The sequence below is a fragment of the Myxocyprinus asiaticus genome, chromosome 35 (assembly GCF_019703515.2).
Source record: "Myxocyprinus asiaticus isolate MX2 ecotype Aquarium Trade chromosome 35, UBuf_Myxa_2, whole genome shotgun sequence".
In the NCBI taxonomy this organism is placed as follows: Eukaryota; Metazoa; Chordata; class Actinopteri; order Cypriniformes; family Catostomidae; genus Myxocyprinus; species Myxocyprinus asiaticus.
The window spans coordinates 34,206,121-34,224,860 of NC_059378.1; the positions used below are offsets into that span (position 1 = coordinate 34,206,121).

General features: G+C 38.5%; 1 protein-coding gene across 1 annotated transcript in view; it reads left to right on the top strand.

Moving 5' to 3' along the window:
* LOC127426127 (testis-expressed protein 264 homolog) overlaps positions 1-17,576 on the top strand; it is a 107,478-nt gene extending 89,902 nt beyond the window's left edge. The window contains 1 exon segment of the mRNA XM_051672677.1: positions 15,984-17,576. Within this exon segment, the coding sequence (XP_051528637.1) occupies positions 15,984-16,276 (293 nt within the window). The 3' untranslated portion in view covers positions 16,277-17,576.
* The last annotated feature ends 1,164 nt before the right edge of the window (positions 17,577-18,740 follow it).

An 18,740-nucleotide genomic window follows, 5' to 3' on the forward strand; every position in this document is an offset into this window, starting at 1 on the left:
TCTGCTGATGAAGATATTCAAAATTTTGTGGAACCATTAGAACTCCCTAAATTGACAACTGAGCAAAAACATTCTGTTGATTCTGAGATAACCTTGGAGAAGCTTGACGAGGTAATTAAGGCCTTACCTACAGGCAAGGCTCTGGGGCCAGATGGTTTTGCTGCTGAAATTTTTAGATCTTATGCTACAGAATTGGCTCCACTTTTATTAGAAGTTTATACGGAATCATGAAAGAATGGAAAGTTCCCACCAACCATGACACAAGCCTGGATCAGTCTGATTCTTAAAGAAGACAAAGATCCAAGTGAGTGTAAAAGTTACCGTCCAATTTTCCTGATCCAGCTAGATGTAAATATGTTGTCAAAAATTTTGGCTATTCGATTAAGTAAAGTTATGACATCTCTTATACACATAGATCATGTGGGGTTTATTTGGGGCCGCAGCTCTTCTGACAACAGTAGGCATTTCATCAATATCATGTGGTCAGTAGCGAATGTTCAGACTCTGGTCGCTGTCATCTCACTTGATGCCGAAAAGGCATTTGATATGGTAGAATGGGATTATCTTTTTAAGATTTTGGAAATGTATGGGTTCGAGAGTACATTTATTGGTTGGATTAAGTTACTTTATAGACACCCTGTAGTGGCGGTACAAACGAATAGATTAATTTCAGATTATTTTACTCTGGATAGGGGCATCCGGCAGGTTTGCCCTCTTTCCCCATTATTGTTCTGTCTTGCCCTGGAACCATTAGCAGCCGCGATAAGAAAGGAGGATGATTCTCCATGGGGTGATGGCGGGAAGTGTGGCACATAAGCTTTTGCTTTACGCAGATGATATTTTATTATTTGTCTCCGACCCCACTAGATCTATGCCTTGCCTCCACAGAATGATCAATTCCTTCTCTAGATTTTCGGGATACAGAGTTAATTGGTTTAAATCTGAAGCTCTGGCTCTGACAGCATTCTGCCCGGTAACGGCTTTTCAGCCAGGTGCCTTTCAGTGGCCCAAACAGGGCATTAAGTATTTGGGTATTTTATTCCCAGCAAATTTATGTGATTTAGTCAGAGTTAATTTTGACCCTTTAATAAAAAAGTTTTCGAGTGATGTGGAAAGATGGGCTTCATAACATTTATCTATGATTGGGAAGGTTAATGTTATAAAAATGAGTTGTATTCCAAAATTTAACTACCTGTTACAATCTCTCCCCATTGAAGTTCCCCTCTTTTATTTTAAACAATTTGATAGTATTGCTAAATCTTTTATCTGGAATGGTAAGCGCCCTCGAATGCATTCTAACAAGTTACACAGGCCAATTGACAAAGGTGGGTTAGGTTTCTCCAAAATATTGTTTTACTATTATGCTTTTGGTCTCAGACATTTGGCTCATTGGTCGCTTCCACCTGAGAGAGACCCTCCCTGGGTTACTAAGTTCTTGCCCCTATTTTGCCATTGCAAATCCTTTCTATCAAACTAACCGCAGAAGTTAAGTTACACCCCGTTATCTCTCATTTGCATGCAGTATGGACAAAAGTGTCCAGAGTGTTTATTTCGGACATTTATTTAAATGTTGCCTCGAGCATATGGCTGAACCCCAAATTATGTATTGAAAGGTCCCCTTTCTGCTGGTCAGAGTGGATTGTGAGGGGAATTACTACACTCAGTGACCTATATGAGAGTGGAGTGTTTAGATCTGTTGAAAATTTGATTCAACACTTTGAGATTCCCAGATCTCAGTTCTGTAGGTATTTGCAGCTGCGCCACCTGCTCTGTAATATTTTTGGGAGTTGCTCACAGCCCCCCTAAAGCAGCAGATACTCTGGGAGAGGTGATTACTGCTTTTGGAAAAGGTCATGAGGCATCAGTGTATTACTCCCTGTTAATTCAGAGTCTGGGAGACGGAGCTTTAATTTCCATCAAGAGATTATGGGAGAAAGATTTAAACTTGGTATTGGAGGAGGAAGTGTGGGCTAAGATTCTAAAAAATGTCAAGTCTGCATCTAGAGATGCAAGGGTTCACCTTATGCAATTCAAGATATTACACAGATTCTATTGGACCCCCTCTAGATTATATAGGTTTGATCTTAAAGACACACCCACCTGTTGGCATTGCCAATCAGAAGATGTAGACACAAACCAAGTTTTTTGGGGATGTGCTAAGATTCAAGAATTTTGGTTGAAAGTTTAGAGTTGAATGTGTGATGTTTGTCCCAGACACTGTATTTTGGGTGATGGGGCGGTCATAATTTTGCGGGATAATCACGTAAAAAATTGGGTTCTAACCAGTCTCATGATTGGCAGGCAAATAATTTTAAGGGGATGGAAGTCGAATGGAGTGCCCTATTTTTCGAAGTGGTGTGTGGAAATTGGGAGGGTGGCTGCTTTCGAGGAAGGGGTAAGTAGAAGACTGGGGTTTTGGGTCTTATTTGTTAAGAAATGGTGCAATTATTTTGTTTTTTGGGGGGACTCTTGGGGAGGGGATGTGGAGAGTGTAGTTTAGTTTAATTATGTATGTTTATTATATTTTTTGTTTTCTGTTTTTTTTTTTTTTTTAGCTTGTGTGTGTGTGTTATTATGTGGGACCACAGGGGTGTTCGTTGGGTGTCAGGGTAGGGTTGGTGAATGGGGAGGGATATTAGTGGGGTTTGAATGTGAAATGTTGATTCGTTGTATATGTGTTGGGTTTTTCTTTGTGGTGTATATATGAATCAATAAAAAATGTTAATTACAAAAAAAATTGAATAAAAATGTTTGTCTTTGTAATCTCATCAACATCTAACAACTTGCTCCACCTCTGAAATTACTTTTCCTTTCCCGCTAAAATCACCTAGGCTGGGCAGGCTATTGGATAACATTAACCAATAGCCAAATACATATTTAAGCATTGTTTTAGCACAATACTCACATTAACATCTGGTCCATTCTGGCCTGGAACGCCCACTTTGCAACATCCAATCAATTCCTGATGTATGAAATGAAGTCCCACCCTTTTTTCCCTCATTGACCATCCTGCCACACTCATTAGTAGATCACATTGCACAAGTAAAATGGGTTGCGAATGTTGTTTCATGCTGACTTTAAAGAGAAATGTTTGTCCATCCCTAGTGTTTAACTTGCCATGTATTTGTTTCTAAGTTGTGTAAATGACTTCTGAGAATCTAAATAAACTTATCAGAATGATTTATTAGTGTACCAAAATATATGATCAAAAAATGTCCCAAATAAATGTTTTAATTATTTTTCAGCTTTTATTGAGCCAACAGTATTCTTAATGACACAAAGTGCTTTTTGAATTTTTAAGGGAACAGATGTGTGGTTTTTTTTTTAATGTTTATTTAAAGTATTTTTGATTGTCTGTGAGGAAATGTCTGCTCTGTGTTTAAAATTTGCTGAGATTTTTCACTGCAGCTGTAGTCTCATAAATGACTGCCCATTTAATAATTAATATGCATTATCATCTCTTCTGAAGAATTGCAGTCATTTACAAAAAATAATTTCATTTTTTCATGCTGTGTCAGTTATGCATTTCTGTGCAGACATTTCAAGTGATGTGTTTAAGGGATGTTTTAGGTGTCAAGAATTGCCATATTTTGCTGAACTGGTATGAAACTGACCCCTCTCTTCTCAGACTTAAGCAGTCAACATCTGTTTACTCAAGAAAGATGCTGGTCATGGAACTGTAGCAAAATGATTTTCTTCAAAGTGGTATATTGGACAGAAATGTGCTTATAATGGCAGGGTCTGTGTATGTGTGTGTCTCTTTGTGTGTGTGTGTGTGTTTTAAAGAGAGATGTGGGTTGAATGTTGTAGTATATATACAGTATGTGTGAATATATATATATATATATATATATATATATATATATATATATATATATATATATATATATATATATATACACACACATACTGTATATATACTGTATATTTTAGCTATGTTGCACAGCCCTACAACATTCAACCCACATCTCTCTTTAAAACAGACACACACACACACATACATGGCTGCTGGAAATGGGGCCTTTCTAGATTTGATCAAAAATGACTTTTTTTCAAATAGTGATTATTACATTATTCCAAACTACTGGCGGCCAGAAGTTTGGAATAATGTAATAATCACTATTTGAAAAAAAGTCATTTTTGATCAAATCTAGAGAGGCCCCATTTCCAGCAGCCATCACTCCAACACATTATACTTGAGTAATCATGCTAAATTGCTAATTTGGTACTAGAAAATCACTTGCCATTATATCATACACAGTTGGCTAGACTGTATAATAGACTGCCATGTTTTAAGGTCAATATTAGGTCAAAAATGGAAAAAAAGAAACCGCTTTCTCTAGAAACTTGTCAGTCAATCATTGTTTTGAGGAATGAAGGCTATACAATGCTTGAAATTGCCAGAAAACTGAAGATTTCATACAAAGGTGTACACTACAGTCTTCAAAGACAAAGGACAACTGGCTCTAACAAGGGCGGAAAGAGATGTGGAAAGCCAGAAGTACAACTAAACAAGAGGATAAGTACATCAGAGTCATTAGTTTGAGAAATAGACGCCTCACATGTCCTCAGCTGACAGCTTCATTGAATTCTACCTACTCAACACCAGTTTCATGTACAACAGTAAAGAGAAGACTCAGGGGTGCAAGCCTTATGGGAAGCATTGCAAAGAAAAAGCCACTTTTGAAACAGAAATAAAAAAGAAAAGGTTAGAATGGGCAAAGAAACACAGACATTGGACAACAGATAATTGGAAAAGAGTGTTATGGATCTTAATCCCATTGAGCTTTTGTGGGATCAGCTAGACTGTAAGGTGTGTGAGAAGTGCCCGACAAGAGTGCTACAGGAAGCTTGGGGTAAAATGTCACCTGAGTATCTGGACAAACTGTCAGCTAGAATGCCAAGGATGTGCAAAGCTGTCATTGCTGCACGTGGAGGATTTTTTGATGAGAACTCTTTGAAGTAGTTTAAGAATTTCTGTTTTTTTTTTTTTCAAATTGTAATAGTAATTTTTCACTTTATTTTTTTGTTGATTTTCTCCCCTTTTTCTCCCCAATTTGGAATGCCCAATTCCCAATGTGCTCTAAGTCCTCGTGGTGGCATCGTGACAGCAACCCGTGCATCCTATCACGTGGCTTGTGGAGCGCGTTACCGCGGAGACATAGTGCATGTGGAGGCTTCATTCTCCGCAGCATCCACGCACAACTCACCACGCGCCCCACCGAGAGCGAACTACATTATAGCGACCACAAGGAGATTACCCCATATGAATGTACCCTCCCTAGCAACCAGGCCAATTTGGTTGCTTAGGAGACCTGGCTGGAGTCACTCAGCACGCCCTGGATACATATCTTAGTCTTTTGATGATATTTAATATTTATCTCAGTATTGATATACAGTATTTGCTCTGAAATTGATATTGAAATAAAGTTGAAATTAAAATAAATAAATCCTTCATTAAAAGCATCAATATATATGCCATTATTTTTTTCAATAAATAATATAATCATGAAATGTGTCAATATTTATGTCAATCAATAAATAAATCATAAAATGTGTCAACAAATAAATAATTGTCCAAAAGAAAATGTATTTTACATGTCATTTATTTATTCATTTACTGATACATTTCATGATTTATTTATTGAAAGATATAATGACATATACAGTATATTGATGTTTTTATTGAAAGACTTATTTATTAATATGACGCACTGTGTCCTCCATAGGTAATTGCTTAAAATGTAAATTTTTTATTCATTTAGAGGAATCTATATTTCAACCAAACAGACATTTTTTTCTAAATAGATTCAGAATTTTTAATACAACATTTTAAATCACAGTAATAAATGAATATAAAAATAAAGACCAGCTTTTCACACTGTTTTTCAATAAATGAACACAAGGAAAAATTATATTTAATAAATTTCATTTATATGCACAAACATGTTAATAAATATTTACCTAAATATATATATATAAACATGAATAATGCCAATTGCTGCAACGTCCAAGAACATTTTGTTCTGGACATCTAAGATATAACATTGGATTATTCACTCATTTTTAGAAAACTGCCTAAGGTAAAAGCTTAAAGGTTTTAGTTACTCAGGGCTTACAGCATCAGTGATCATTGGATAAAAGAGATGTTTGTATTTGATGTCTTACTCAAATTATATTTAGGGGCCAAGCACTGAAAGTGCGTAGGCCCCTATTGTAATCGTTAGTGTTCTTTTTATTATTATTATTGTTATTATTATTATTCCGCCATTGAGTCTATGGCAGCCCATAGAACCGTAGTTGGCACACAGATAGAGTTCAGTCTGAACATTAACTGGAGCAAATTTGGAGACTCTAACTCAAACCCTCTAGTGCAACCAACTGCCCAAAGTTTCACACATGTTTATACTAATAACTTTTGAACACCTAAGCAACTGCATAGCAACATTCTGGCAACCGCCCATAGCATCCTAGTAACCATATAGCAACATACTAAAAGCCCCCAACAATCTGGCAACCACCCAGAACATCCTAATAACCCTATCGCAACATACTAAAAGCACTCAACAAACTGGCAACCACCCAGAACATCCTAGTAACCCTGTAGTAACATATTAAAAGCACTCAACAACCTGGCAACCACCTAGAACATCCTAGTAACCCTATAGCAACATACTAAAAAACACTCAGAACACCTTAGCAACTGCATAACAACAACATAGCAACCACCCTCAACACCAAAGCCTTGTGGCGATGAGTTTTACATGGGCAGAAACCATTCTAAACGTTTTGGTTTTACGAACAATTTTCACAGAAATGTGTTCATTGGTCCTGTTTTATGAATAAGGCCCATTGTCTTATTTTAAAATATTAAAATCTAATTATCTAGAAAGGTTTTGTGTTCACACTCTCCAACACCCTTCCAATGCCTGCACATGCAAATACTCAAAACACTCGTCTGCTCCGTTCCACCACCACATCTCACACACGACTGCTAATTAACAAGTAGCACATTGCAGAAACAACCTGGAATAGCTGATTAAACAGAAGGAAACAAGTTCTTCTCTCTCACTCTAAAATGAGAAGATGTTCAGGGGCATTATTAAGAGGAGGAGGGCATGAATTCTGGGAATATTTAATAGGCTACTTTCACACAGTGTTTGACAAACATATTTACTAACAGCTGTGACTTTCAAAATTTCTGTTCTCAAGATAGCCATAAACGACGCCTGTAACCATAGTGACAGTGACTAAAGTGAATATCAAATATGGTGACTTCAGTAACATCGAAAAATGTTAGGGCAAGTGCCACAATGTTTTTTTAATAAATTATTTCAACCAAAGTCTTTCTAGCAAGTCAGTCCACTGGTGGCCATCTTTGGAATGCGCTCAGGAAGCTGTTTCCAGTCATGAAAGTGCAGCTCCTATCTACTTGAATGGGGAAAGACCAAAACCTCCAAAACGGTTGTTCAATATTACAATCAAACAACATATTTCAAATCGGCAGTAAAATCTGATTGGTACACTGGTATTATAAATTGTGCTTCTTTACCTCAGATTACGCAAAAAAAAAAAAAAAAATGTTCCCGGCTTGTATAGCTAATGCGCAACTGCTTTTTCAAGTTGATTGACAGGCGATGTCTCTATCTAAAAGGTGATTGGCTTTTTAACCTTTAAGGCGGGACTTCCTTTCTTCATCAGTTGACCGATGGCCATTCCAATTTTCCCCATTCATTTTAATAGAAGTGGCCCATCTCTGCTAAATAGTCTCATGTTCAATCGAGGCACCGAGTTCTCTTAGGTCAAGAATTTCAGGGATGTGTGCAAACTTTCTATCACGACCTGTAGTGGAATTGTGCTGCAATAGTGGGATTTCCCTCTTATGTCAAATTCCGGGATTCCCCCAATGTACTAGCACATATATGTGAACGTGAGGGACAGTCGATATTGTACAATGGTGTGTATAAATGGGTATAGTTTATAGTGTATGTGCTTTTCCCATTGTACTTCCAGAAATGTTAAATTCTTTCCGCATTGTTGACTGTTGTTAGGCTCCATCTTATGACGTTTGCTATCCGGTCTGTTCACATATACTGTATGTGCACTCCTCAAAAACCAGTTAGAATGGCACTTAAGTGTTTTTATGGTCACACTGACCCTGTTTACACCTGGTATTACGATGCATCCCAGGTGATCCGATCACATGTGGTCAGGTGAGACACATCACTGTTTACACCTGGTCGCAAAATATATCTCGTGTGACCACTTCTGTTCGGATTTCGAGGGGAGGGATTCTGATTTCATGATGACATCAATCAATTGTTACTGTGTTACTGAATGATATTAAAGTGCAACAAAGTCAGAAAAGGCCAAGAAAGCAAGGAAAAAATTGTGTGCTGTTTCCCCCAGATTAATCTGTTATTTAATCTAAGTACAAACGCAACATTTCAAGCAGAATTATCCGTTATTTTAGTGTATTTCCTGTATTAACCTGAGCTTTAGATGTTTGTGCTTCTCATCTGTCTTGCTGCATGTTGATATCGGACACTCAGAAGAGGATCCGCGAAGTTCTCACGCTTGTGTATGTATCCGCATTTTCAAATTTTCCAATGGCGGGGGATCACGTGACGCCATGCGAGAAGCAGATGTGTGAGCAACTAGCTCTGCGCACTTTGATAGTTTTTTTATTATTTTCATGTTATAATCCGGTGAGATTCGATACACCCAGTTACATATTTGCTCTTTGAGGTAAACATGGCAAAGAAGTTAAAATCCTCAGACTCTGGAGACGTTAAAAAACACTTACGTGCTCAAGCTGACATCCCCGAGCATCATCGGAAAGGGAATTATCCACTAATCCACCCGTGTCCAAAACAGACTTGGAACACATTTTGGAAAATGTCATAAACAGGCCATAAACTGGAAATCGAGTGAGCTCGCAGATCTGCTGAGGGAGACAGGCCCTGATTAATTCTGGCCAAATTTCTGAGATCATCCAATAAAGATCTTGTGTTGCGCCAGGCGAGGAGCAAAGGAAAGCTTTCTTGGAAGAATCACAATATTTTCTTTTTTCTGGACTTTGCGACTTCGACAAGAGAGACACATGCAATCGATTCAAGGAATGTAAGAAACTCTTACATCAATGGAAGATCACTTTTGCACTGATGTTTCCGGCCAAACTGAGAATAGACACCAAAGATGGCCGCAAATATTTTGATGCCCCAAACAGGCACTGGCTTTTAAAGAAACTATGGGTGAGTAAACTATTGCGTGTTTCTCAAAGTATTTTGATGCCCCAAACAGGCACTGGCTTTTATAGAAACTATGGGTGAGTAAACTATTGCGTGTTTCTCTTGTAAGTGGACTGACTCGCTGTTCAGTGACTCGACTGTCTAAGGAAGCCGGGCGCCATTTTTGTTTCTTTGTTGCGTTGGCTCCGCCTAGCGGCTGGAGTTTGGTTTGTGGCATGACTCCTTCAAGAAACTTTTGCATTGACGGATGATCGCTTTTACACTGAAGTTCCCGGCCAGATAGAGAATGGACACTATAGATGACGGCAAAATATCCACATGCCCACACAAAGGATGTCTTGTCTAAAGTTGACAGACTGTGTAAATCATGATGTATTTTTATTTGTATTTTTTCACGGCCTCCGAGTGAATTTGACTCTTGATGATCCGAGGAACTGGGATGCCTGTTTTGTTTTTTGTGCTGGTTCCGCGTAGCAGCTGGAGCTTGTTTTGTTGAATAACACTGCTTCGGTACAGTTGTGGATGGATCTGTTCATTCCTTGTTCTTATGCCTCCTGTTGGCTGGAGTTTGTTATGTGGAGTATTTTTGCGGGACATTGGAATGATTATGTCATCTGCTGCACTCATAACAGCCGGCTCACTGAAGAATTGTTTGTCTGTCCGAGGAAACTGAACGGCTTTATATTGGTTGGAATTTGTATTGTGGAGGAACACACCTTCGATGACAGTTCTGTGAATGAATCTACACGTTCTTTGTGTTTATTCTGCCTATTGGCTGGGGTTTGTCTCACAAAGTATTTTTTGTTATGTAATTTTGCCTCACAAAATTTGTGCAGAAGCACCGGACTTGAGCAATCCGATGGCAAAGTTGTTGCGGGGGCTCTCGCAGGCGTACTTGGACCTTCTGAGTTTAGAGGGATTGACGCCAGTTGCCACTGTCGTGCACAGGGTTAATGCGCACGTTTTTCTTTTTTCTGTTTGTTTTGTTCAGGGGGAAGTTCGGTGTTTGGTTGTTGCATTGATGTTGAAATGTGGTCTGTATAATATTATTTTTGACACACAGTTTATTTTTTTCTGTTATATCAAAATGTCAAATGTTAATATGAGTGTACTATCTCTCTCCACATGGAATGTGAATGGGTTGGGGCACCCCATAAAAAGAAGGAAGGTTATTTATTTTCTTAAACGTAAGAAATGTGATATAGTGTTTCATCAAGAAACACATCTTTCCCCGCAGGAAGCTGAAAAATTTGGGAAGATATGGGGTGGACATGTTTTCGTTAGTGCTGGCTCAAGTAAGAGTAGGGGAGTCATTATACTGATAAATAAACATCTACAATTCAAATGTCTCAAACAGATTAAAGATAAATTAAGGAGAATCATTATAGTTTTAGCAGAAATTCAGGGGCAAAGTCTGATTTTGGCTAATATTTACACACCTAATGTTGATGATCAGGGCTTTTTTATTGATCTTGAAGGGATGTTGCAAGCCGCTGGCACCGCTCATGATATAATATTGGAAGGAGACTTTAATCTATTGATGGATTCAGTCCTTGATCATAGTGAAGCAAAAGTGTGCAAGTCACCTAGAGCAACACTGATGCTTCACAGGATGTAAAAATCTTGGTCTTGCAGATATTTGGAGACTTTTGAACCCATCTGGTAGGGACTATAAATTTTTTTCATTAGTCCATAAGATTTATTCTAGAATAGATTTATATATATATATATATATATATATATATATATATATATATATATATATACATATATATACAGTGCATCCGGAAAGTATTCACAGCGCTTCACTTTTTCCACATTTTGTTATGTTACAGCCTTATTCCAAAATGGATTAAATTCATTATTTTCCTCAAAATTCTACAAACAATACCCCATAATGACAATGTGAAAGAAGTTTGTTTGAAATCTTTGCAAATATATTTAAAAGAAAAAAGAAAAAATATCACATGTTCATAAGTATTCACAACCTTTGTTCAATACATTGTACAATAGTTGAAGCAACTTTGGCACCAATTACAACCTCAAGTCTTTTTGAGTATGATGCTACAAGCTTGGCACACCTATTTTTGGGCAGTTTCTCCCATTCTTCTTTGCAGGACCTCTCAAGCTCCATCAGGTTGGATGGGGAGCGTCGGTGCACAGCCATTTTCAGATCTCTCCAGAGATGATCAATCGGGTTCAAGTCTGGGCTCTGGCTGGGCCACTCATGGACATTCACAGAGTTGTCCCGGAGCCACTCCTTTGTTATCTTGGCTGTGTGCTTAGGGTCGTTGTCCTGTTGGAAGATGAACCCTCGCCCCAGTCTGAGGTCCAGAGCACTCTGGAGCTGGTTTTCATCAAGGATGTCTCTGTACATTGCTGAATTCATCTTTCCCTCGATCCTGACTAGTCTCACAGTTCCTGCCGCTGAAAAACATCCCCACAGCATGATGCTGCCACCACCATGAGCGGTGCCTGGTTTCCTCCAGACATGACGCTTGCCATTCAGACCAAATTTCAATCTTTGTTTCATCAGACCAGAGAATTTTGTTTCTCATGGTCTGAGAGTCCTTCAGGTGCCTTTTGGCAAACTACAGGCAGGCTGTCATGTGCCTTTTACTGAGGAGTGGCTTCCGTCTGGCCACTGTACCATACAGGCCTGATTGGTGGAGTGCTGCAGAGATGTTTGTTCTTCTGGAAGGTTCTCCTCTCTCCACAGAGAAATGCTGGAGCTCTGTCAGAGTGACCATTGGGTTCTTGGTCACCTCCCTGACTAAGGCCCTTCTCCCCCGATCGCTCAGTTTGGCTGGGCGGCCAGCTCTAGGAAGAGTCCTGGTGGTTCCAAACTTCTTCCATTTACAGAAGATGGAGGCCACTGTGCTCATTGGGACCTTCAATGCTGCAGAAATTTTTCTGTACCCTTCCCCAGATCTGTGCCTCGATACAATCATGTCTCGGAGGTCTACAGCAATTCCTTGGACTTCATGGCTTGGTTTGTGCTCTGACATGCACTGTTAACTGTGGGACCTTATATAGACAGGTGTGTGCCTTTCCAAATCATGTCCAATCAACTGAATTTACCACAGGTGGACTCCAATCAAGTTGTAGAAACATCTCAAGGATGATCAGTGGAAACAGGATGCACCTGAGCTCAATTTTGAGTGTCATGGCAAAGGCTGTGAATACTTATGTACATGTGATTTTTTTCATTTTTTTATTTTCAATAAATTTGCAAAGATTTCAAACAAACTTCTTTCACGTTGTCATTATGGGGTATTGTTTGTAGAATTTTGAGGAAAATAATGAATATAATCCATTTTGGAAAAGGCTGTAACATAACAAAATGTGGAAAAAGTGAAGCGTTGTGACTACTTTCCGGATGCACTGTGTGTGTGTGTGTGTGAAGTCCTTCATTTCATCTGTTGTTGATTGTTCAATTGGAAACATTTTAGTCTCAGATCATGCCCTGGTGAGTTTAGATCTGTTGCCACATACGGAGAAAAATAAATCATATAGTTGGCATTTAAATATATCCCTGTTGCAAAATCCTGATTTCCAACAAATGTTAAAGTCTGAAATCAGTGTTTATATGGAGACCAGCTGGTCTTCAGTATCTTCTGTGGGCGTGGCTTGGGAGGCACTTAAGGCGGTTCTTAGGGGTCGGATCATACAGTATGCCTCATTCATCAAAAAATCCAAAGCAGGAGAACTCGTGGAGGCAGAGCTGAAGCACCGAATGTCGTCTGATGGCCTCAGAGAATTAACCGATTGAAATACAGATATAATACTGTTTTGTCGCAGAAAGTGGAGTTTTGGCTATTCAGGGCAAGACAGTCATACTTGGAGTTGGGGGACAAAGCAGGGAAGCTTTTGGCTCGATATATAAAGCAGAGAGAGTCTTTTTCTACCATTCCCTCAGTGAAATCTGCTGGTGGTGAAATTTTTACCTCGGCCATTGATATTAATAATGCTTTTAAAGAGTTCTATCTTGATCTTTATAGTTCCACGTCTTCGTCTACTGATGAAGTTATTAGAAATTTTGTGGAACCATTAGAACTCCCTGCATTGACGACGGAGCAAAAATTCTCTTGATTCTGAGATAACCTTGGAGGTGCTTGACTAGGTAATTAAGTCCTTACCTACAGGCAAGGCTCCAGGGCCAGATGGCTTTGCCACTGAATTTTTTAAATCTTATGCTACAGAATTGGCTCCACTTTTGTTAGAAGTTTATACAGAATCATTAAAGAATGGAAAGCTTCCCCCAGCCATGACACAAGCCCGGATCAGTCTGATTCTTAAAAAGGACAAAGATCCAAGCGAGTGTAAAAGTTACCGTCCAATTTCCCTAGATGTAAAAAATGTGTCAAAAATTTTGGCTTACTGATTAAGTAAAGTTATGACATCTCTTATACATATAGATCAGGTAGGGTTTATTCAGGACCGTAGCTCTTCTGATAACATTAGGCGTTTCATCAATATCATTATCAGTCTCCGGTCGCTGCCATCTCACTTGACGCCGAAAAGGCGTTTGATATGGTAGAATGGGATTATCTTTTTAAGATTTTGGTAATGTATGGATTCGGGAGTACATTTATTGATTGGATTAAGTTACTTTATAAACACCCTGTAGCAGCAGTACAAACAAATGGATTAATTTCAGATTATTTTACACTGAATAGGGGCACCCAGCAGGGTTGCCCTCTTTCCCCATTATTGTTCTGTCTTGCCCTGGAACCATTAGCAGCCGCGATAAGAAAGGAGGATGATTTTCCATGGGTGACGGCGGGAGGCGTGTCGCATAAGCTTTTGCTTTATGCAGATGATATTTTATTATTTGTCTCTGACTCTACTAGATCTATGCCTTGCCTCCACAGAATTATTAATACTTTTTCCAAGTTCTCAGGATACAAAGTCAATTGGTCTAAATCCGAAGCTTTGGCTCTGACAGCCTACTGTCCAGTAATGGCTTTCCAGCCAGGCGCTTTCCAGTGGCCCAAACAGGGCATTAAGTATTTGGGGATTTTATTCCCAGCAAATTTGTCTGATTTAGTTAGTGTTAATTTTGACCCTTTAATAAAAAGGTTTTCGAGCGATGTGGGCAGGTGGGCTTCATTACATTTATCGATGATTGGGAAGGTTAATGTTATCAAAATGAATTGTATTCCAAAATTTAACTACCTGCTACAATCTCTCCCTGTAGATGTCCCCCTCTCTTATTTCAAGCAATTTGATAGCAAAGCAAAGTCCTTCATTTGGAATTGTAAGCGTCCCAGATTGCATTTCAATAAGTTACATAGGCCAATTGACAAAGGTGGGCTAGGCCTACCCAAGATTTTGTTTTATTACAATGCGTTCAGGCTCAGACATTTGGCTCATTGGTCTCTTCCACCTGAGAGAGCCCCTCCCTGGTTTGGTATTGAACAGAAAGTTCTTGCCCCTATTTCGCCATTGCAAAGCCTCTTTATCAAACTAATTCGGAGAAGTTAAGTCACACCCCGTTATTTGGCATGTACGTTCGGTATGGACAAAAGTGTCCAGAATGTTTAAATCGGACATTTATTTAAATGTTGCCTCGAGCATATGGCTGAACCCAAAATTATGTATCGTAAGTCCCCTTTCTGCTGGTCAGAGTGGATTGGGAGGGGGGTTACTACACTCTGTGATCTATATGAGAGTGGAGTGTTGAGATCGTTTGAAAATCTGGTTCAACATTTTGGGATCCCAGATCTCAGTTTTATAGGTATTTACAACTGCGCCACCTAAATGTTGATTCTATATATATATATATGTTTTGCATTTTTTTGTTATTGTATGATTTAATAAAAAATGTTAATTACAAAAATTTTCCGATGGCACAGTTGTTTCTTTTTAAAGCCTCTCGTAACCGGCAGTGTTTAAACTCTTGTTTCAGCTCAGCGGTTGATTGACAGGTGAGGTGTTGTGCTTCACTGCTGTCTGGGACACATTCAGGGTGGATAGCATTTACACCTTAAATGCGATGTTGTCACATGCGTTTTTGACCACATTCATATGTGCTTTTTGTTATCCGATCACAAAACCTTTTAGATCCCATTTAGACCCATACTTAGGGCTTACCACATGTGAAAGGATCACCCAAAACGCATCTTAATACCAGGTAGAAACGGGGTCATTAAGCCGCATTCTCCTAGGTGTGTTAAACTGCTTTCTCTTAATCCCTTAAACAGCATAATAAAATCGCACTTTTGTGTACTTGATGTTTTTAGAACGCCACTTACTGCAAAAACCCTGGAATAAGCCGGTTTCTTAAGTGCATGTAAACGTGGTCAGTAACTGGATCTAAAACCTTTGGCTGACACAGCTCATATCTTCATCTCTGTGAGATAACATAACTCTACATGGGAAAAAAAGCAACACACATGAGTCAAGCGAGTGTGCAGTGAGAATCACACTCTATGACGTTATATACAACTAGTTGTTCAGTGCGGTTCCGTTTAAATAGCACAGATTTACCAAGCACGCTCTCAAAGTGTCAGTTCAATTATAGAATGCGGATGTCAACCTCATTTACATATAACCAAACTGTGTATACTTAACCATATTTAGGACTCTAATTCTGCTGCTGTGTGAATGTAGCCATAGCTTTTCATTAGTGAAAGTGTTGCTTGCTCACTGTGAGACATTAAGGCAAAATTAATCACCAGAGCTCATGTTGTTGTGTTTTGTTTGTGTGTGTGGTGTGTAAACACACAGGTGCTGACTCTCACAGCGAGCGCAGTTCCGTGAGCCACCTGCCTCCCTCGGAAAGCCGAGACACCTCACCTGCCCCGTCCACCACACGGACGCATTCGCGTGGAGACAGAAACTGGGAGTGTGATCGGGACTTTGACCATGCGGAGACGAGCGACACTTCCAGTGTCTCCTCCTTTGAGGAGCTGGATCTCAACTCAGACAGGATGGACAGGTGTGGCCGCACCCCTCCACCCCTCACGGGAAGCAACAAAAACAATCTTCAGGGCCAAGAAATTATGGTCGAGGAAGAGTGAGAGTGAAATATGTGAGGAAACCAAAAAAAATTATTTGGTTAATTGTAAGTGTTTTGCATTTATATGGGGAAAAAGCGAAAGGCTGTGTTTCTTTTGAGAAAAAAAAAAAAAAAAAACATGTTTAGTGAGGATTGTTGTCTGCCCTGCTGAAGTAAAAACAGCTTAAACCAGCCTAAAGTGGTTAGCTGGTCTCCCAGTCAGGCTTGTTTGGCATGTCTGTTTTAAAGGGGTTTGGGCACTTCTCAGTTGGTCAGGCTGGGAAACCAGCTTGAGCACTAGTTACGAGGCTAGGAGACCAGCTAGACCTGCTTAAGCCAGCTAGGAACAGCAAACCACCTTAGGTTGGTTTAAGCTGTTTTTTTTTTTCCAGCAGGATATCCTGAAGGGAATCTATAGATAGAGAATTGTGGCTGTAAAAAAAAAAAAATGAGCCAGGTTACCTGAATTTCTTGAAAACATTTGTATAATTTTGTTTAGGGTTTTCTCATTAGTATTTCCTCAGTAAATCTGTTTTTCGAACCGATTGTACATTCCTAATGACTGAAGTTAAAACTGACATTCTCTTCTAATTTGATGTGTTAGTTGTTATTCATGTAAAAGTGTGTAATGTTGTACTTTCAATTATTTGAGTCTGATTTGTTATTTTCTGTCCACATACTATGCAATCTTAATCCTTCTGTAATTACTAATTTGCACCCACAGAAACTCCCGAAACTGAAGACTTGAATATTCTTTCATCAAAGCCATATGTTCTTAGACAAACCAAATCTTTATTTGCACCAGAATCTGACAGATAATATTGCCTTGGGAGAAGGTGGCATCAGATTTGCAACACTTATTGTTTGTTATTTGCAACTGAAGTTATTTAGAGCACATAATTATCTTGTGTGCTTTTTGTTAGATCTTATTTGATCATATAAATGGTTTTTGCATATACTTGATTTTTCTCTGATATTACAAATTACACTTGATCAGTGTAGTATATTTTTAAATATTACAGTGGTATTTTCTATACATTGAATGTTAATACATTTACAGTAAGATAGTTAGGTGTTACTCACAATTGACCATTTTAATTGTCCTATTTAATTTCTTTTTTTAAAGAAGTAAATGTGGGCCTCAGCTGATGTCTTGATGTTTGAAAAGTTTTCTCTTTGTTCCTAATTTTAGCTGTGTGAATTCACACAGGACAGACTTGATATGTTGATTGTTTAGATACAGTTCAGAATGTTTTATACCTATGTCTCATTTTCTGTATTAATTATTTGTTCTACTAGTTGTTGAGCAACTAAATAAAGAGTTTTAACAGAAAGGACTGTGATTGTTTGTTCATTATTCACAACCTACGCTATTGGTGCTGTACAAATGTTATACACAGCTCATAATACTACCAGACCAGTGTGCTTAAAGAGATAGTTCACCCAAAAATGAAGATTCTCTCATCATTTACTCACCCTCATGCCATCCCAGATGTGTATTACTTTCTTTCTTCTGCTGAACACAAACAAAGATTTTTAGAAGAATATCTCAGCTCTGCTGGTCCATTCAATGCAAGTGAATTGTGGTCAGAACTCTGAAGGTCCAAATAGCACATTAAGGCAGCGTAAAGGTAATCCATATTCTCCAGTGGTTAAATCCATGTCTAACGAAGTGATATGATAGGTGTGAGTGAGAAACAGTTCAATATTTAAGTCCTTTTTTACTTAAATCTCCACTTTCACTTCCACATTCTTCTTCTTTTATTTTTAGGCAATTAAAATTCTTCTTGCATATCGCCACCTATGGAATTTTATGGTAAAAAAAGGACTTAATATTTATCTGTTTCTCCCCCACACCTATCATATCAGCCAAATTTACATCACCCTTTGTTTGATTTCATTAGCTCAACCTATGTATCTAGAGTTTAATCACCAAAAATACACATGAAGAATAACAATAGTCAATCGTTTTTTTGTACTTATGGATAACCAAAAACCTGCCATTTCTAATAAACTGACACTTTGATGTATTTTTTCTTTCAAGTCAACATGAAACACCATTTCCAAGTCATTTAACTTCAGTAATGTGCTGAGTGAAACAGAACATTCAATGAGAAGAGAAATGTAAAAAATGTAGAGAACAATTTCCATTTCATACAAGAATGGAGTAGGACCTGAATGCGAGTTTGCAGTCGATTGTGGAGAGGATGAAAATATTGTCTAAGGAACTAAGCCATATTTATTTGAGCCTTTTCCAGCTGGGAACCGAGATGGTGAATGGAACGTGGAGGCTGAAGGTCAAGTTCACCCTCGAGAGCATCTTGATGTATCCCAATGGTATTCAAATCTTTCATTATTTGCTATTATTGCCAGAATCTTTATTACATTTACGGTAGCCAGCATTAAATGACTGCGTTAACTATTGGCAAGATTTTGAAAGGCTGCACAACCTGAAATTAAAAGTAGCATAAAACAATTCCTAAATA